Consider the following 18,388-nt stretch of genomic DNA (forward strand, 5'->3'; position numbering starts at 1 on the left):
ATTCAAACTACTCTTGAAAATACTTTCTCATCTCAGTGCTCAAATATCTATCAAGATAAACAAACAGCCAATCAAAAATTTCTTCAAAACATTTGAATCATATTGCTTGCTCATAAAACTGCCAATTGAACAAAGCTCTGAGTTCCCTTCACAGATGCGTAAACAACACCTGCTGAGTTAAATCTGACTATGCAAGTGCGAGGTCGTACACTTTGGAAAAAAGAATAGAGGCATGGACTATTTTCTAAACGGTGACAAAATTCATAATGCTAAAGTGCAAAGGGACTTGGGAGTCCTAGTCCAGGATTCTCTAAAGGTAAACTTGCAGGTTGAGTCCGTAATTAAGAAGGAATATGTAATGTTGTCATTTATCTCAAGAGGCTTGGAATACAAAAGCAGGGATGTACTTCTGAGGCTTTATAAAGCACTGGTTAGGCCCCATTTGGAGTACTGTGAGCAATTTTGGGCCCCACACCTCAGGAAGGACATACTGGCACTGGAGCGGGTCCAGCGGAGATTCACACGGATGATCCCAGGAATGGTAGGCCTGACATACGATGAACGTCTGAGGATCGTGGGATTGTATTCGTTGGAGTTTAGGAGGTTGAGGGGAGATCTGATAGAAACTTACAAGATAATGAATGGCTTAGATAGGATGGACGTAGGGAAGTTGTTTCCATTAACAGGGAAGACTAGGACGCGGGGGCACAGCCTTAGAATAAAAGGGAGTCACTTTAGAACAGAGATGAGGAGAAATTTCTTCAGCCAGAGAGTGGTGGGTCTGTGGAATTCATTGCCACAGAGGGCTGTGGAGGCCGAGACGTTGAGCGTCTTCAAGACAGAAATTGATAAATTCTTGATTTCTCGAGGAATTAAGGGCTATGGGGAGAGAGCGGGTAAATGGAGTTGAAATCAACCATGATTGAATGGTGGAGTGGACTCGATGGGCCGAATGGCCTTACTTCCGCTCCTATGTCTTATGGTCTTATGGTCTTAAATCTGTTTTTCCCATGCTGATTAAAATGGCAGTTGGCAGGAATCTTACAGAAAATTCAATTTAAGGACCCTCACCTCCATTTCCAGCTGCCTGATTCAGGCTTGTCTCGCACCAGGATAACAAAATCCAGCCTACAGATTTTTAAATGTACATTTTGAATTTTTCTCATAATAAACCCCCTTATTTGCTTAGTTTCTGTATTAAGTTATTTGATTTTTTTCTATAGCTAACCTCATGTCTCCACTTTGAAATTTAGAAAGGTCAGCTTCGATTTTGCCGTGAGCGATTTTTAAAACTATATGAAAAAAATCAGGGATTTTCCTTAGTTGACTTAGCATGGAAACATTGCTTCCATTACAGCGATGTGAGAAACTACTTGTTCTATTTCAATAAGGCATTGGGGCAGCACAGTGGCACAGTTGTTAGCACTGCTGCCTTACAGCGCTGGAGCCCCGGGTTCAATTCTGGCCTTGGGTGACTGTCTGTGTGGAATCATAGAATCATAGAAACCCTACAGTGCAGAAAGAGGCCATTTGGCCCATCGAGTCTGCACCGACCACAATCCCACCCGGGCCCTACCCCCATATCTACCCACTAATCCCTCTAACCTACGCATGACAGGACACTAAGAGACAATTTTAGCACGGCCAATCAACCTAACCCGCACATCTTTGGACTGTGGGAGGAAACCGGAGCACCCGGAGGAAACCCACGCAGACACGAGGAGAATGTGCAAACTCCACACAGACAGTGACCCAAACCGGGAATCGAACCCAGGTCCCTGAAGCTGTGAAGCAGCAGTGCGAACCACTGTGCTACCGTACCGCCCATTGGCGTTTGCACATTCTCCCCGTGTCTGCGTGGTTTCCTCCGGGTGCTCCGGTTTCCTCCCATTAGTCCAAAGATGTGCGGGTTAGGTTTATTGGCCATGCTAAGTTGGCCCTTAAGTGTCAGGGGATTAGGAGGGTAAATATGTGGGATTACAGGGATAGGACCTGGGTGGGATTGTTGTCGGTGCAGACTCGATGGACCAAATGGCCTCCTTCTGCTCTGTAGATTCTGTGATTCTATCTACAATGAAATGTTAACCTGTTTTCTTTTTTCAAGTGTTGTAAATTTCTTTTTTATAATTTAAATTCAATTATTATTATTAGACAGAATACAGAATATGGGGCGGGGGGGGGAATATCATTGCTTCAACATATTATTAAGTTGGGATTCTGCAAAAACATAGCTCCTCAATAATTAAAGTATTTATCACAGAAAGTTTCTGATCACAATCACAACACACCACCTACCTCAACACTACCAGCAACAAAGGCTGGTGCACATCACACCAATCAGGTGTGACGATACAATGCCTTAAAGCAATGTATTTTATATATTGTTTCTGGAGAAGGTTGTGTTAATGCTTCAACTCTGATTATAGTGCCCACTGTCTATGGCTGGCAGCTCACATGCTGAGCATGCAGTAGGTTCATTGCTCTTAATTTTTGGAGTGTTTGCTTTAATCTGGGCAAATACATTATTGCAATTCTTAGACTTGTTCCCTGGGGTCTCAAAGTAGGGTCTGATTCAGTTGATTGACAAGAAAATCATGCGCGCGTGTGTGTGGAGCTAGGCTTACAGAGAGGGAGAAAGCAGGCGGTTGCAGTTGAACAGAGCAGTCGTTTTTTCTCTCTCTCTCTCACAGTTTCTGGAAATTAAAGTCTGGGGACCTAGGAGAAAATAGGCAGCTTTCTCCAGAGGTCTGCAAAAGGCAAGAGGTGTTTTCTCCCTTCTCTCTCGCTGGAGTTCTGTTGTGTGAAGATAGATTTCCCTCTGCAGGCTGCTGTTGAAGAGTCAGATGATAGGACGTCTCTCTGTATCTCTGTCCAGAGGGATTAAAAGACTGGAGAACTGGGAATTCATGTAAGCCTGTGTGCTTTGCCAACTGATTCTGAAGAGGGGTTTATGTCTATGAGGATATTGCTTAAATTGTAACTAATGGCTAACAGTTAAGAATTATACTTTGTCATGTTTAAGTATTTCAATTGGTAAAAATTATGCAAATTCTTTTTGTTATATTTTAACTGAGGCCGTACAGCAGCCTCAGGCAAGGCTAGGGCAGGTGGGGTCTGCTTCCCAATCAATACCTTGTGGTTCCTAGACGAAGCAACACTGGCGTGTTTCTGCTTCCTGGACCTAGAATACCTGAAATGCCGCTCCTACTACCTTCCGTGGGAGTTCACCTCCGTTATCTTGATGGCACTTTACATCCTACCCCATGCGGACGTGAAGATCGCGCTGGACGAAATATACACCATTACGAATAGCCTTGAGACGAAACATCCCGAAGCCTTGTTCATCATGGTCAGGGACTTCAATCAGGCCAAGCTCAAGAGCGTACTACCAAGTTACCATCAACACGTCTCCAGAGGCCCAAACATCCTAGACCACTGCTACACAAATATCAAACATGCCTAACGCTCTATCACCCGCCCACACTTTGGTAAATCAGGCCACAAGGCTGTGCTCCCGCTCCCGGCTTACAAGCAAAAACTGAAGCGGGAGAATCCATCAGAGAGAGTCGTGCAATGTTAGTCTGAGGAATCGGATGATCTCCAATGGGACTGCTTAAAGTCAATGGACTGGTCAGTATTTAAAAACTCTGCGATCAGCCTGAACGAGTACACCACTACTGTATCTGACTTCATTAGTAAGTGTGTAGAAGACTGTGTGCCAAAGAAACAAATCCGCGTGTTTCCCAATCGGAAAAGATGGATGAACAGGGATATCCATTGCTTGCTGAAGTCTAGGTCTGAGGTGTTCAAGTCAGGCGACACTGACCTATACAAGAAAGCCAGATATGATCTAAGGAGATTCATCAATGATGCTAAAAGACAGTACCAGACCAAGCTAGAGTCCCAGGCTAGTCGCACCAAACCCCGCCGACTATGGCAAGGTCTGCAAGACATAACAGGCTACAAGGTGAAGGCATGTAAAATCGCCAGCTCCAACACACCCCTCCATGATGAGCTCAATGTATTCCATGCCCCGTTTGAGCAAGAGGTCAGTGAGAGCATGCCCTCCACCCTGAAAGCCTCGGACGAACCTGTATCTGAGGTCAGCATTGCAGATGTCAGAGCAGCCTTCTCGAAGGTCAACTATGGAAAGCGACTGGCCCGGATGGGGTACCCGGATGAGCACTCAGATCCCACGCGGATCAGCTGGCAGGAGTATTTGCAGATATCTTTAACCTTTCTTCGCAACAATCTGAGTTGCCTATCTGCTTCAAGAAGACGACCATCATTCCAGCACCAAAGAAAAGCCAAACAGTGCGCCTTAATGACTATCGTCCGATCGCTCTGGCATCCATCATTATGAAATGCTTCGAAGGGTTAGTCATGGCACGAATCAATTCCAGCCTCCTGGATTGCCTGGATCCATTACAGATGCCCAAACTAATGAACTGGGGATATGGTTTCAATCCTACCAGCTATTGGAGCTTAAATTCAATTAATTAGAAAAATTTAGAACTGTAAGCGAGTATCAATAATGGGGACCATGAAACTCTTGTTAATTGTAGTGAACTAGATGGGTTTTCATGAATATCCTACTGGGAAGGAAATCTGTTACCTTTATCAGGTCTGGCTTATACATGACTTCGGACCTACAGTAATGTGGTGAACTCTTAATTGCCCTCTGAAATGGCCTAACAGGTCACTCAGTGTAAGGGGAATTAGGAATGGACAATAAATGCTGGCCTTGCCATCATGTGACATCCCATGAGAGAATTTTAAAAAAAATCTACAAGGTGCACTGCAGTGGCTCACCAAGACTCCTTTGACAGCACCTTCCAAAACTGTGACCGCTATTACCTAGAAGGACAAAGACAGCAGATGCATGGAAACACCACCACCTGGAAGTTCCCCTCCAAGCCACACACCACCCTGACTTGGAACTGTTCCTTCATTGTCACTGGATGAAAATCCTGAACTTCCTTCTTAACAACACTGTGGGTGTACCTACACCACATGGAGAGCAATGGTTCAAGGAGGTGGCTCACCACCACCTTCTCAAGGGCAATTGGAGATGAGCAATACATGCTGGACTAGCCAGTGATGCCTATGTCCTGTGAAAAAAATAATACATGGTGCCTTTCAGGTTCCTAGGATGTCTCAAAGCAATTTGCAATGAGATAATTACTGTTGAATTACAGCACAAAACTGGTCATTTGGTCCAAATGGGGTTTATCAGTAAACTCCACAGCAAATGGGCACACAGCATGGTTACATAGAGAATGAGATGAATGATCAGTTTATCTGTTCTGAAACTTGGCCGACAGATTCATGTAATGTCAATGTCATGACCTGCTAAGAATTAAGATTTACAATCTGACAAATAATTCCCGAAACTTGGCTAACACAAAATTCCCAAGGTCAGGACACCCTTCTAGACTGGAGCAAGGTTTAAATCTCTGAATCACCAGCATGGACACAGTTAGTCATTGCTACTCTCTGAACCCACTATCTCCACTTGACAATGAGCCATCTTACGAAGGACCTTAGCAATTAGAGGTGACATTAAAAGTATTTACACGAACAGAAAGAATCACCAGGCCTGTGTGACGTGTAGGCTTTTAAATAAAAAGACTACAGATAACATCCTTGCTTTCAAAATAGCTAATACGAGATGGCTCCCAGCTAACACAATCTGTCAAGGCAGAAACACCGGAGGAGGTTAGATCATGTCATAAATGATAAGTGTAAAGTGAGGCGAGTTTATCACCCACATCTGAATCACCACATGCATTACTGCCTGGAAGCGCACATTTGTCTTGTACGATAATGTAAGGGAAATTAGGTGTTGCCACAGCAAAATTAGTTGTGTTGCTGTTGGCCGGTCCCCCCGTATATATCCAATAACTCAGACTTCAAAGATACTGTCTGTTGCGACTCACACTGAAGTGTCGGTTGCCATTCTATCAAAACCCAGATTCTGGCTCAAGGTTGAAAACTTAAGCACCAGTTACCGATTTATCTCGGGGGAGAAGGCTGGATAAATCAGTAACTAGTGCTTAAGTGACACTGAGCTAGCTTTCAAAAGCCTGTGTATCATGGGCGAAAAAGCTGAAGAAACAAAACGATAGGATACAGACAAGATGAGCATCAATGGAAAAAGCAAGTTGGGCATTCATACAGGCCTTTCACAGCCTTCGAGACATCCCAAAGTGCTTCTCGTTCTCCGACCTACATTGGCAACTCCCACTCCTGACGGTGGGGTTGCCAATCTGCTAGTCTTGAAGGGTGTCCCTTATTGGCCGTCCAGTCTTGGTAGCCAGCCCACTGTTCTTAACTAGATGGGGGCTCCTGCAACTGGCCCGATGCCAGGATTGGGACACTGGGATGAAAATCCAGCCCAATGAATAGCTTAAACTAGGCTAGGGTGAACAAGTGTGTGAACTGCTCACGTTGGTAAGTGCAGCTGCCCGTGAGTTAATGCAGCATAAGTGAAGTCCCAATTCCATGCTGAATTAGCTGGTGTCACCTATCGAGATAGGGTGCTGCAATTGCCCTTATCACCCTGGGTGAAGTTGGGAAAAATCATCCAGTTTTTGCTGGAAAATATGTATGTTAAAATATACATAAGGTAGGGGAGTCTAAAACTAGAGGGCATAGGTTTAAGGTGAGAGGGGAGAGATACAAAAGTGTCCAGAGGGGCAATTTTTTCACACAAAGGGTGGTGAGTGTCTGGAACAAGCTGCCCGAGGTAGTAGTAGAGGCGGGTACAATTTTGTCTTTTAAAAAGCATTTAGATAGTTACATGGGTACGATGGGTATAGAGGGATATGGGCCAAATGCGGGCAATTGGGATTAGTTTAGGGGTTTTAAAAAAACAGGGCGGCGTGGACAAGTTGGGCCGAAGGGTCTGTTTCCACGCTGTAAACCTCTATGACTCTATGACATGGAAATACAGTGAAGCTACAACATGGATACAGGCCAGCCAGTCTGTCCAGCCTTTACCCAGCAACTTAAAGTAAAGTAAAGTTTATTTATTTGTCACAAGTAGGCTTACATTAACACTGCAATGAAGTTACTGTGAAAATACCCTACTCACCACACTCTGGCGCCTGTTCGGGTATACTGAGGGAGAATTTAGCATGGCCAATGCATCTAACCAGCACGTTTTTCGGACTGTGGGAGGAAACCGGAGCACCCGGAGGAAACCCAGGCAGACACGGGGAGAACGTGTCAACTCTGCGCAGACAGTGACCCAAGCCGGGAATCGAACCCGAGTCCCTGGCGCTGTGAGGCAGCAGTGCTAACCATTGTGCCACCGTGCTGCCCATGCAATGTGTGCAATTGTGTAGATGATCACACACATGTCTATGTGTTTGCACACCTATATGCTTGTGTGTATGCGCCGGGGGGGAAGTAGATCAGGCTCAGTGATCACATCTGTATAAAAGAAAGACTGGAATTTATATTGCCTCTTTCGCCATCACAGGATGTCCCAGAGCACTTTATAACCAATGACGTCCTGTTGAAGTGGAGTCATTGTTGTGATGTACGAAACGTGGTATCCAATCCCTGCACAGCAAGCAGCAATGTGGTAATAATCAGGTGGCCTGTTCCTGTATTGCTAATTGAGGGATAAATATTGGCCAGGTCATCAGGGATAACTCCCCTACTCTTCTTTGAAATAGTGCCATAGGATCTTTGACATCTGCCTGAGGGAGCAGAAAGGTTTAGCATCTCATGTGAAAGACAGAACTTCCTGCAGTATAAAGGATTGGCACATTAACGCAGACTGAATGCTATATCACCCACACAGTGATGTAAGAGAATACATGGCTTGCACCTTGGGATCAATCTAGTGTTGGATAGAGCCGTGTGTACAAACAATGAGACAGTTCCTAGCTTGAACCCATGTACATTGTTCTTTAAATAAATACATAGTTAGACCATAAGACCATAAGACATAGGAGCAGAATTAGGCCATTCAGCCCATCGAGTCTGCTCCGCCATTCAATCATAGCTGATATTTTTCTCATCCCCATTCTCCTGCCTTTTCCCCATAACCCCTGATCCTTTATTAATCAAGAGGTTAACCTACTTAAGACTATGAAGGCTTCATTAAGACCCACTGAATGGTATCCAACACCCTACAACATCTCCAACAGTGTAGCAGCCCCTCAGTGCTGCCCCTGATTGTGTCGGCTTTTTGATTTTTGCTCCCATGTCCTTGGGCTTTAAACCGACAACTTTCTGACTCAGAATCATAGAATCCCTACAGTGCAGAAGGAGGCCCTTCAGCCCATCGAGTCCGCACCGACCACAATCTCACCCAGGTCCCACCCCCACAACCCCATGCATTTACCATAGCTAGTCCCCCTGACACAAAGGGGCAATTTAGCATGGCCAATCCATCTTTCAGACTGTGGGAGGAAACCGGAGCACCCGGAGGAAACCCACGCAGACACGGGGAGAATGTGCAAACTCCACACGACAGCAACCCAAGCCGGGAATCGAACCTGGTTCCCCGGCGCCGTGAAGCAGCAGTGCTAACCGCTGTGCCACCCTGCCGCCTCAGAAGCGAGCACGCCAGCCACAGCGGACAGCCAATTTGCTTCTGCCGTTCAGTGCTTCGGTTTGTATGCAAGGAATAGTGTGTCAGAGGGAAAGCAGTGCATGAGAAGTCATCTCCCAGCAAGAATTACTGCCTGTAAGGAAAGAAAGGGAGAACATGGAAAATAAAAAGGCAAACCATGCGCTCTGCGTGGGCTGCATTGCTTCAGTATTGCCCTTAGCTGAGCTGCGGCTCCAGGCCGTCATGTAAGGGATGCTGTTCGGGGGACCAGAACTGGTAGCAGCCGCATTGAGAGAGACCCTGAAGGATATTCGTCACTTAGAATTCAGGACATGATCTGTCATTCACTCGCCTGTCTTTGGCTCTTTGCAACTCGTTCGACAAAGCTCTTTGAATTCTGTTTTTTGTGTAAGCGATAAGATAAGTGGCAGATCAGTGGTTTGTCATTTTTTATTGCTGACAATAATGAATAGCAAATGTGCCGCACTTTAAGAGATAAAGGTCACATCACCGGGAGAGGCTGGAATTTAAATACAACTAATTAATACTGCCTGCTTAAAATGATCACAATAATATGATAATCTAAATCTTTGGTGCTTAATGCATTAATCTGGAGGGGCTGACATTTTACAGTCGAGGGAAGGTGAAACTTCAGCATCCATGCAAAGGAGGAATGGACAAGATACACGTTGAAATTGCAATTATTACAGAAGTGACATGTTATGAGATGTGTGTCTTTTGGAAGGTGCTTTTAATTTAGGATAAAATGGAGGACTGAAGGGGACCATGTGATTTGTTCTGAATCGGCTGACAAAAAACCCGGGTTGTGTGGTTATTACAGATTAAGGGGGGGCCCATGTTGCTGTATTGGGAAGAAGGTGCAAGGTGTTCACATGTATAGACAATGGGGAAATTGGATAGGTTGTAAGGCCGAAACCCTACCACCTCGATTTCAGGGCGGGCGAGGTTCCCAGAACGAAAATCTACAAGATTATGAGAGGCATGGACAGAGTGGATAGTCAGAAGCTTTTTCCCAGGGTGGAAGAGTCAATTACTAGGGGGCACAGGTTTAAGGTGCGAGGGGCAAGGTTTAAAGGAGATGTACGAGGCAGATTTTTTACACAGAGAGTAGTGGGTGCCTGGAACTCGTTGCCGGGGAAGTTAATGGAAGCGGATACGGTAGTGACTTTTAAGGGGCGTCTTGACAAGTACATGAATAGGATGGGAATGGAGGGATATGGTCCCCGGAAAGGGTAGGGGGTTTTAGTTCAGTCGGGCAGCATGGTCGGTGCAGGCTTGGAGGGCCGAAAGGCCTGTTCCTGTGTTGTAATTTTCTTTGTACCTTATATTTGTGCTCCCTAGCTCTGGCTACACCCAACAAGTGGAAAAATCTTGTCTACATCTACATATTGAACTCTTACTCTTCCGAAATCTCAAAGAATTCTATCGGGTCACTCTTCAAGTCTTCACTTTCTGACCGAAAAGAGCCCCAGCCTGTTCAAGCTTTCCAGATAGGTACAACTTCTTATTCTAATTATTAAATGTCTGCTGATGGTTCAATGGTACAATGGTTTGGACTGAAATACTTTCTATAGTTCAGTGCGCAGAACCATAGAATCCCTATGGTGCAGAAGGAGGCCTCTCAGCCCATCGAGTCTGCACCAACTCTCCGAAAGATGGTCATACCCAGGCCCACCCACTCTGCCCTATCCCCGTAACCTTGCACATTTACCATGGCTATTCCGCCTAACTTACACATCTTTGGACACGAAGGGGCAATTTAGCGTGGTCAATCTCCCTAACCTGCACACCTTTGGCACGCAGAGAGAGCTTTATTCCCTTAATTATATAATGACCTATCTGGCAGTGCCTGCTGCTCACACTACACATCTGCAGTAGAAAGTGTGCTATTTCCTATCACTTGCATCCTCTTGCACATGGTGTAAGAGTAGAAACATTTCTAGGAGGCAGGAGAGTCTTTTAGTCCTATCTTATTTCCCTGTCCAAAATTTAATACGATTCTGTCTCTCTCCAAAACTGCACCCAATTGTTCATTTATATTGTCTGGCTCAGTGCTGCTCTCGGATAACTTACTACACAAATCCATTACCTGTTCAGTAATGTGCCTGTCTTACCTTCTTATAAAATTCTAACAGGACTAGACAGGGTAGATGCAGGGAGGATGTTCCCGATGGTGGGGGAGTCCAGAACCAGGGTTCACAGTCTGAGGATTCAGGGTAGACCATTTAGGATGGAGGTGAGAAGACATTTCTTCACCCGAAGAGTGGTGAGCCTGTGGAATTCATTACCACAGGAAGTAGTTGATGCCAAAACATTGAATGTATGCAAGAGGCGGCTGGATATAGCACTTGGGGTGAATGGGATCAAAGGTTATGGGGAGAAAGCAGGATTAGGCTATTGAGTTGGATGATCAGCCATGATCGGAATGAATGGCGGAGCAGGCTCGAAGGGCCAAATGGCCTCCCCCTAATCCTATCTTCTATGTTTCTATGTCTATTTTTTCACTTTTGAACTCTCTCCTGGCAATTGAACCCTCCGCCATCATGAACAAAATAGCCTGGATCGCATTTTTTTTGGGACGGCACGGTGGCGCAGTGGTTAGCACTACTGCCTCACAGCTCCAGGGACCCGATATCGATTCCCGCCTTGGGTCACTGTGTGGAATTTGCATGTTCTCCCTGTGTCTGCATGGGTCAGTTTCCTCCCACAGTCCAAAAAAATTTTGGTTAGGTGGATTGGCCATGCTAAATTCTCCCTCAGTGTACCCGAACAGGTGCCGGAGTGTGGCGACTAGGGGATTTTCACAGTAACTTCATTGCAGTGTGAATGTAAGCCTACCCGTGACTAATAAATAAACTTTACTTCATTAGTGTCACTAGTAGGCTTACATTAACACTGCAATGAAGTTACTGCGAAATTTCCCTAGTCGCCACACTGGCGCCTGTTCGGGTACACTGAAATCATAGAAATCATAGAAACCCTACAGTACAGAAAGAGGCCATTCGGCCCATCGAGTCTGCACCGACCACAATCCCACCCAGGCCCTACCCCCATATCCCTACATATTTACCCACTAATCCCTCTAACCTACGCATCTCAGGACACTAAGGGCAACTTTTAGCATAGCCAATCAACCTAACTCGCACATCTTACGGACTGTGCGAGGAAACCGGAGCACCCGGAGGAAACCCACGCAGATATGAGGAGAACATGCAGATTCTGCACAGACAGTGACCCTAGCCGGGTCCCTGACGCTGTGAGGCAGCAGTGCTAACCACTGCGCCACCGTGCTGGCTTTGAAGAAAAAGGGACTGAGAACACAATTCCTGAAAGACAATGCTTGAAAAGGCTCGATTACCTTGAAGAGCAACCAGGATGTTAACCACTTGCACAGTTTGAAGAGCCAGCTGGTGTGTTTGTAGAGATCTGTGTTGACAACCCCTGGGTCCACCACATTTGATGTCACGTGACTCCCGTCAGCTGCCAGACGCTGCTGCAGTTGGTATGAGAAAAGGACGAGGGCAAGTTTGCTCTGCGCATAAGCTCCGTGGGGTGAATAATGAAGTCTGCACAGAGAGAAGCAGCAAAATTGTATGGGTCACGCTACCGCAATTTATTAGTTAATATAATCCATGTACTGAACAACACTTGGCAACAATTCTCAATATTGCTTTTTTGTTGCACTCACATCACGTCCTTGCCTCTTTTTTAAATACAATTCTTTTCCGTTTTTTAAATGCAATTCTTTTCTGTGCTTTCCTTGGGGAATACGGGTCCTAATGGCAGACTGTACATTCTAGTGGCTCAGCCAACCTACACTCAGCTAATGTTCTGGGGACCCGGGTTCGAATCCTGCCACCGCAGATGTCCTTTAAGGGAGGAAATCTGCCATCCTTGTCTGGTCTGGCCTACATGTGGCCCCAGAGCCACAGCAATGTGGTTGACTCTCAACTGCCCTGCAAGGACAACTAGGGATGGGCAATAAATGCTGGCCAGCCAGCGACGCCCATGTCCCATGAATGAATAAAAAACAAGTGCCCATGTCCCATGAATGAATAAAAAACAAGTGCATTTGCTGATGACACCAAGATTGGTGGAGTAGTGGATGAGGTGGAGGGTTGTTGTAGGCTGCAAAGAGACATAGATAGGATGCAAAGCTGGGCTGAAAAATGGCAAATGGAGTTTAACCCTGATAAATGTGAGGTGATTCATTTTGGTAGGACAAATTTAAATGTGGATTACAGGGTCAAAGGTAGGGTTCTGAAGACTGTGGAGGAACAGAGAGATCTTGGGGTCCATATCCACAGATCTCTAAAGGTTGCCACTCAAGTGGATAGAGCTGTGAAGAAGGCCTATAGTGTGTTAGCTTTTATTAACAGGGGGTTGGAGTTTAAGAGCCGTGGGGTTATGCTGCAACTGTACAGGACCTTGGTGAGACCACATTTGGAATATTGTGTGCAGTTCTGGTCACCTCACTATAAGAAGGATGTGGAAGCGCTGGAAAGAGTGCAGAGGAGATTTACCAGGATGCTGCCTGGTTTGGAGGGTAGGTCATATGAGGAAAGGTTGAGGGAGCTAGGGCTGTTCTCTCTGGAGCGGAGGAGGCTGAGGGGAGACTTAATAGAGGTGTATAAAATGATGAAGGGGATAGATAGAGTGAACGTTCAAAGACTATTTCCTCGGGTGGATGGAGCTATTACAAGGGGGCATAACTATAGGGTTCGTGGTGGGAGATACAGGACGGATATCAGAGGTGGGTTCTTTACGCAGAGAGTGGTTGGGGTGTGGAATGGACTGCCTGCAGTGATAGTGGAGTCAGACACTTTAGAAACATTTAAGCGGTTATTGGATAGGCACATGGAGCACACCAGGATGATAGGGAGTGGGATAGCTTGATCTTGGTTTCAGATAAAGCTCGGCACAACATCGTGGGCCGAAGGGCCTGTTCTGTGCTGTACTGTTCTATGTTCTATGTTCTAAGTACCTCAAGACGATTGTATTAGTCTGGACTGTATTTATCAGCAAGATATTCCACCAAGTTGAACATTGTAACAATCCCCAACACTGTTCTCATTCTGCACCCATGCTTGGTCATTTACAGACCGGGGTGATTACTGGCAGCATGTGTGGGATACTCGATTAAATTCTCCCCCTTTGTTCCACGGTTGGGAAGGAGGGAAGCTAAGGTTAATTACAAGGCTTCCACTGCCTCACATCACGGAAGGAACATGCGACTGAATCTGCATTTTTCAAGTACTGTCGTTATGCAAGCTCGAGGGCTTTCAGGACATAATCTTAAAATCAGAGCTGGGCTGCTCAGGAAACACTTCTTCACACGGAGGGTAGGGGGAATTTGGAACTTCCTCCCACATAAAAGTATTGAGGCTGAGGGTAGGGGGGGGGGGGTCAATAGAACATTTCAAACTGCAATTGGGTGGCACGGTGGCACAGTGGTTAGCACTGCTGCCTCACAGCGCCAGGGACCCGGGTTCAAATCAAGCCTCAGGTCACTGCCTGTGTGGAGTTCGCACGTTCTCCCCGTGGGTCTGCGTGGGTTTCCTCCGGGTGCTCCGGTTTCCTCCCCCATTCCAAAGATGTGCGGGTTAGGTTGATCGGCCATGTTAAATTGCCCCTTTGTGTCAGAGGGATTAGCAGGGTGAATACGTAGGGATACAGGGATGGGGTCTGGGTTGGACTGTTGTCGGTGCAGACTCGATAGGCCGAATGGCCGCTTTCTGCACTGTGGGGATTCTATGATTCTATGAAAGTGGAGTCACAGGTGGACAGAGTGGTGAAGAAGGCATTTGGCATGCTTGGTTTCATCGGTCAGAACATTGAATACAGGAGTTGGGACGTCTTGTTGAAGTTGTACAAGACATTGGTACGGCCACACTTGGAATACTGTGTGCAATTCTGGTCACCCTATTATAGAAAGGATATTATTAAACTAGAAAGAGTGCAGAAAAGATTTACTAGGATACTACCGGGACTTGATGGATTGAGTTATAAGGAGAGGCTGAATAGACTGGGACTTTTTTCTCTGGAGCGTAGGAGGCTGAGGGGTGACCTTATAGAGGTCTACAAAATAATGAGGGGCATAGACAAGGTAGATAGTCAATATCTTTTCCCAAAGATAGGGGAGTCTAAAACTAGAGGGCATAGGTTTAAGGTGAGAGGGGAGAGATATAAAAGTGTCCAGAGGGGCAATTTTTTCACACAGAGGGTGGTGAGTGTCTGGAACAAGCTGCCAGAGGTAGTAGTAGAGGCGGGTACAATTTTATCTTTTAAAAAGCATTTAGCTAGTTACATGGGTACGATGGGTATAGAGGGATATGGGCCAAATGCAGGCAATTGGGATTAGCTTAGGGGTTTTAAAAAAAAAGGGCGGCATGGACAAGTTGGGCCGAAGGGCCTGTTTCCATGCTGTAAACCTCTATGACTCTATGACTCTAATTGACAGGGTTTTGTTAGGCAAGGGTGTTAAGAATTTCAGATTCAAGGTAGGCAGATGGAATGAAAATACGGATTAGCTGTGTGTTAACTGAATGCCAAACTAGGCTTGAGATGCAGAATGGTCCATTCCCTGTTGCCTGTGTTCTGGGCCAATATAAAAACAATCACAGGATAAATACTGTGCTCGGTGTCCTCCAGATATAAGTCTGAGAACTCTGCAGGAAGAGACCTTATTTTCATTGCACACTGGAATCTGCCAACTGCAGATTCTGTGGGTAAACCTAATACGCTGTGAACATCTTTGTGCGTTTCAGTCATTCTGTATTCAATCCTTGGAAACTAAAGGCATGGCAACTCAACTGATTTACATCATAGGTGGTGCAGTCTCCTTTGCATTATCTGGCTGCATGATATAAAGATGGCTTGCATTTCGAACAGGGTGAGTTCCGTCCTTATTTCAAATGCTACAGAGATTGCGTTAACCTCCCCCCCCCCCCCCCCACCCGCCCCCCCTGTCTTTCTCCACAGTAAAACCAGAAACTACTGGATAAACTCAGCAGGTCTGGCACCACCTGTGGGGAGAGAGACAGAGTTAGTGTTTCAGGGCAATGGCTTCTTGTCACAACTCAAAAAAGTCAAGAGATTTTAGCAGTTTTTAAACAAGTGCAGAGCCAGGGAAAAGAGAAAGCGGCGAGAGGGTGGTTCTGGGGTGGGGGGTGGGGGGGTGGGGGGGGAGGTTGGAAGAAGAGGTGATTTGGGAAAAAGAAATGGGGAGGTCTGTGAGGGGGTGCAAAGCACCATTAATTCAATATCAAAACGTGCAAGGGATAAGCACCTGGAAAAGACTGTTTTTATTCAAAGGACAAAGAACAAAAGAATAGTACAGCACAGGAACAGGCCCTTCAGCTCTCCAAGTCTGTGCTGATCATGAAGCTCTAACTAAAAAAAAAACCTTCTGCCCCTACTTGGACTGTATCCCTCTATTCCCTCCCTATTCATGCACCCATCCAGATGCTTCTTAAATGTTGCTAATGTGCCTGCTTCCACCATCTCCTCTGGCAGCACGTTCCAGGCACCCACCACTCTCTGCATGAAAACTTTCCCCTGCACATCTCCCTTAAACTTTCCCCCCTCACCTTGAACCTGTGCCCCCTTGTAATTGTCACTTCCATCCTATGAAAAAGCCTCTGAATATTCACCCTGTCTATGCCTCTCATTTGTTCATGGGATGTGGGCATCGCTGGCTGGGCCAGCATTTATTGCCCATCCCTGAGGGCATTTAAGAGACAACCACATTGCTGGGGCTCTGGAGTCACATATAGGCCAAACCAGGTAAGGACAACAGATCTCTTTCCCTCACAAACATTTGTGAACTAGATGGGTTCTTACGACAATTGCCAATGGTTTCATTGTCATCATTAGACTTCCAATTCCAGATGTTTTATTGAATCCAAATGTCACCATCAACTGTGGTGGGATTTGAACTTGGGTCCCCAGAGCATTACCCTGGCTCTCTGGATTACTAACCCAGTGACAGTACCACTGTGCCATTGCTTCCCCAGATGTGTAGAGGAAGTGTAAATGGCAATGGTGGAACAGTTGCAGTCTGAAACAGTTACAGTCTGAAACAGTTACAGTCTGAAACAGTTACAGTCTGAAACAGTTACAGTCTGAAACAGTTACAGTCTGAAACAGTTACAGTCTGAAACAGTTACAGTCTGAAACAGTTACAATCTGAAACAGTTAGCCTGAAACAGTTGCAGTCTGAAACAGTTGCAGTCTGAATCAGTTGCAGTCTAAAACAGTTACAATCTGAAACAGTTGCAGTCTGAAACCGTTACGGTCTGAAACCGTTATGGTCTGAAACCGTTATGGTCTGAAACCGTTACGGTCTGAAACCGTTACAGTCTGAAACAGTTACGGTTTGAAACAGTTACGGTTTGAAACAGTTACGGATTGAAACAGTTACGGATTGAAACAGTTACGGTTTGAAACAGTTACGGTTTGAAACAGTTACAATCTGAAACAGTTACAGTCTGAAACAGTTACAGTCTGAAATAGTTATGGTCTGAAACAGTTATGGTCTGAAACATTTACAATCTGAAACAGTCACAATCTGAAACAGTCACAATCTGAAACAGTCACAGTCTGAAATAGTTACAGTCTGAAACCGTTACAGTCTGAAACAGTTACAGTTTGAAACAGTTACAATCTGAAACAGTTACAGTCTGAAACAGTTACAGTCTGAAATAGTTACGGTCTGAAACAGTTATGGTCTGAAACATTTACAGTCTGAAACCGTTACAGTCTGAAACCGTTACAGTCTGAAACCGTTACAGTCTGAAACCGTTACAGTCTGAAACCGTTACAGTCTGAAACAGTTACGGTTTGAAACAGTTACAGTTTGAAACCGTTACAGTTTGAAACAGTTACAGTTTGAAACAGTTAGTCTGTAACAGTTACAGTTTGCAACAGTTACAATCTGAAACAGTTACAGTCTGAAACAGTTACAGTCTGAAACAGTTACAGTCTGAAACAGTTACAGTCTGAAACAGTTACAGTCTGAAACAGTTACGGTTTGAAACAGTTACAGTTTGAAACAGTTACAATCTGAAACAGTTACAGTCTGAAACAGTTACAGTCTGAAATAGTTACGGTCTGAAACAGTTATGGTCTGAAACATTTACAGTCTGAAACCGTTACAGTCTGAAACCGTTACAGTCTGAAACCGTTACAGTCTGAAACCGTTACAGTCTGAACAAAGAACAAAGAACAGTACAGCACAGGAAACAGGCCCTTCGGCCCTCCAAGCCTGTGCCGCTCCTTGGTCCAACTAGACCAATCGTTTGTATCCCTCCATTCCCAGGCTGCTCATGTGACTATCCAGGTAAGTCTTAAACGATGTCAGCGTGCCTGCCTCCACCACCCTACTTGGCAGCGCATTCCAGGCCCCCACCACCCTCTGTGTAAAAAACGTCCCTCTGATGTCTGAGTTATACTTCGCCCCTCTCAGCTTGAGCCCGTGACCCCTCGTGATCGTCACCTCCGACCTGGGAAAAAGCTTCCCACTGTTCACCCTATCTATACCCTTCATAATCTTGTATACCTCTATTAGATCTCCCCTCATTCTCCGTCTTTCCAAGGAGAACAACCCCAGTCGACCCAATCTCTCCTCATAGCTAAGACCCTCCATACCAGGCAACATCCTGGTAAACCTTCTCTGCACTCTCTCCAATGCCTCCACGTCCTTCTGGTAGTGCGGCGACCAGAACTGGACGCAGTACTCCAAATGCGGCCTAACCAGCGTTCTATACAGCTGCATCATCAGACTCCAGCTTTTATACT

General features: G+C 45.7%; 1 protein-coding gene across 1 annotated transcript in view; it reads right to left on the reverse strand.

The window, feature by feature from the left end:
• dhrsx (dehydrogenase/reductase (SDR family) X-linked) overlaps positions 1-18,388 on the reverse strand; it is a 284,229-nt gene that overhangs the window by 15,862 nt on the left and 249,979 nt on the right. The window contains exon 6 of the mRNA XM_078222521.1: positions 11,949-12,156. Within this exon, the coding sequence (XP_078078647.1) occupies positions 11,949-12,156 (208 nt within the window). The remainder of the gene's footprint in view (positions 1-11,948; positions 12,157-18,388) is intronic.

The sequence above is a fragment of the Mustelus asterias genome, chromosome 10 (assembly GCF_964213995.1).
Source record: "Mustelus asterias chromosome 10, sMusAst1.hap1.1, whole genome shotgun sequence".
NCBI lineage: Eukaryota > Metazoa > Chordata > Chondrichthyes > Carcharhiniformes > Triakidae > Mustelus > Mustelus asterias.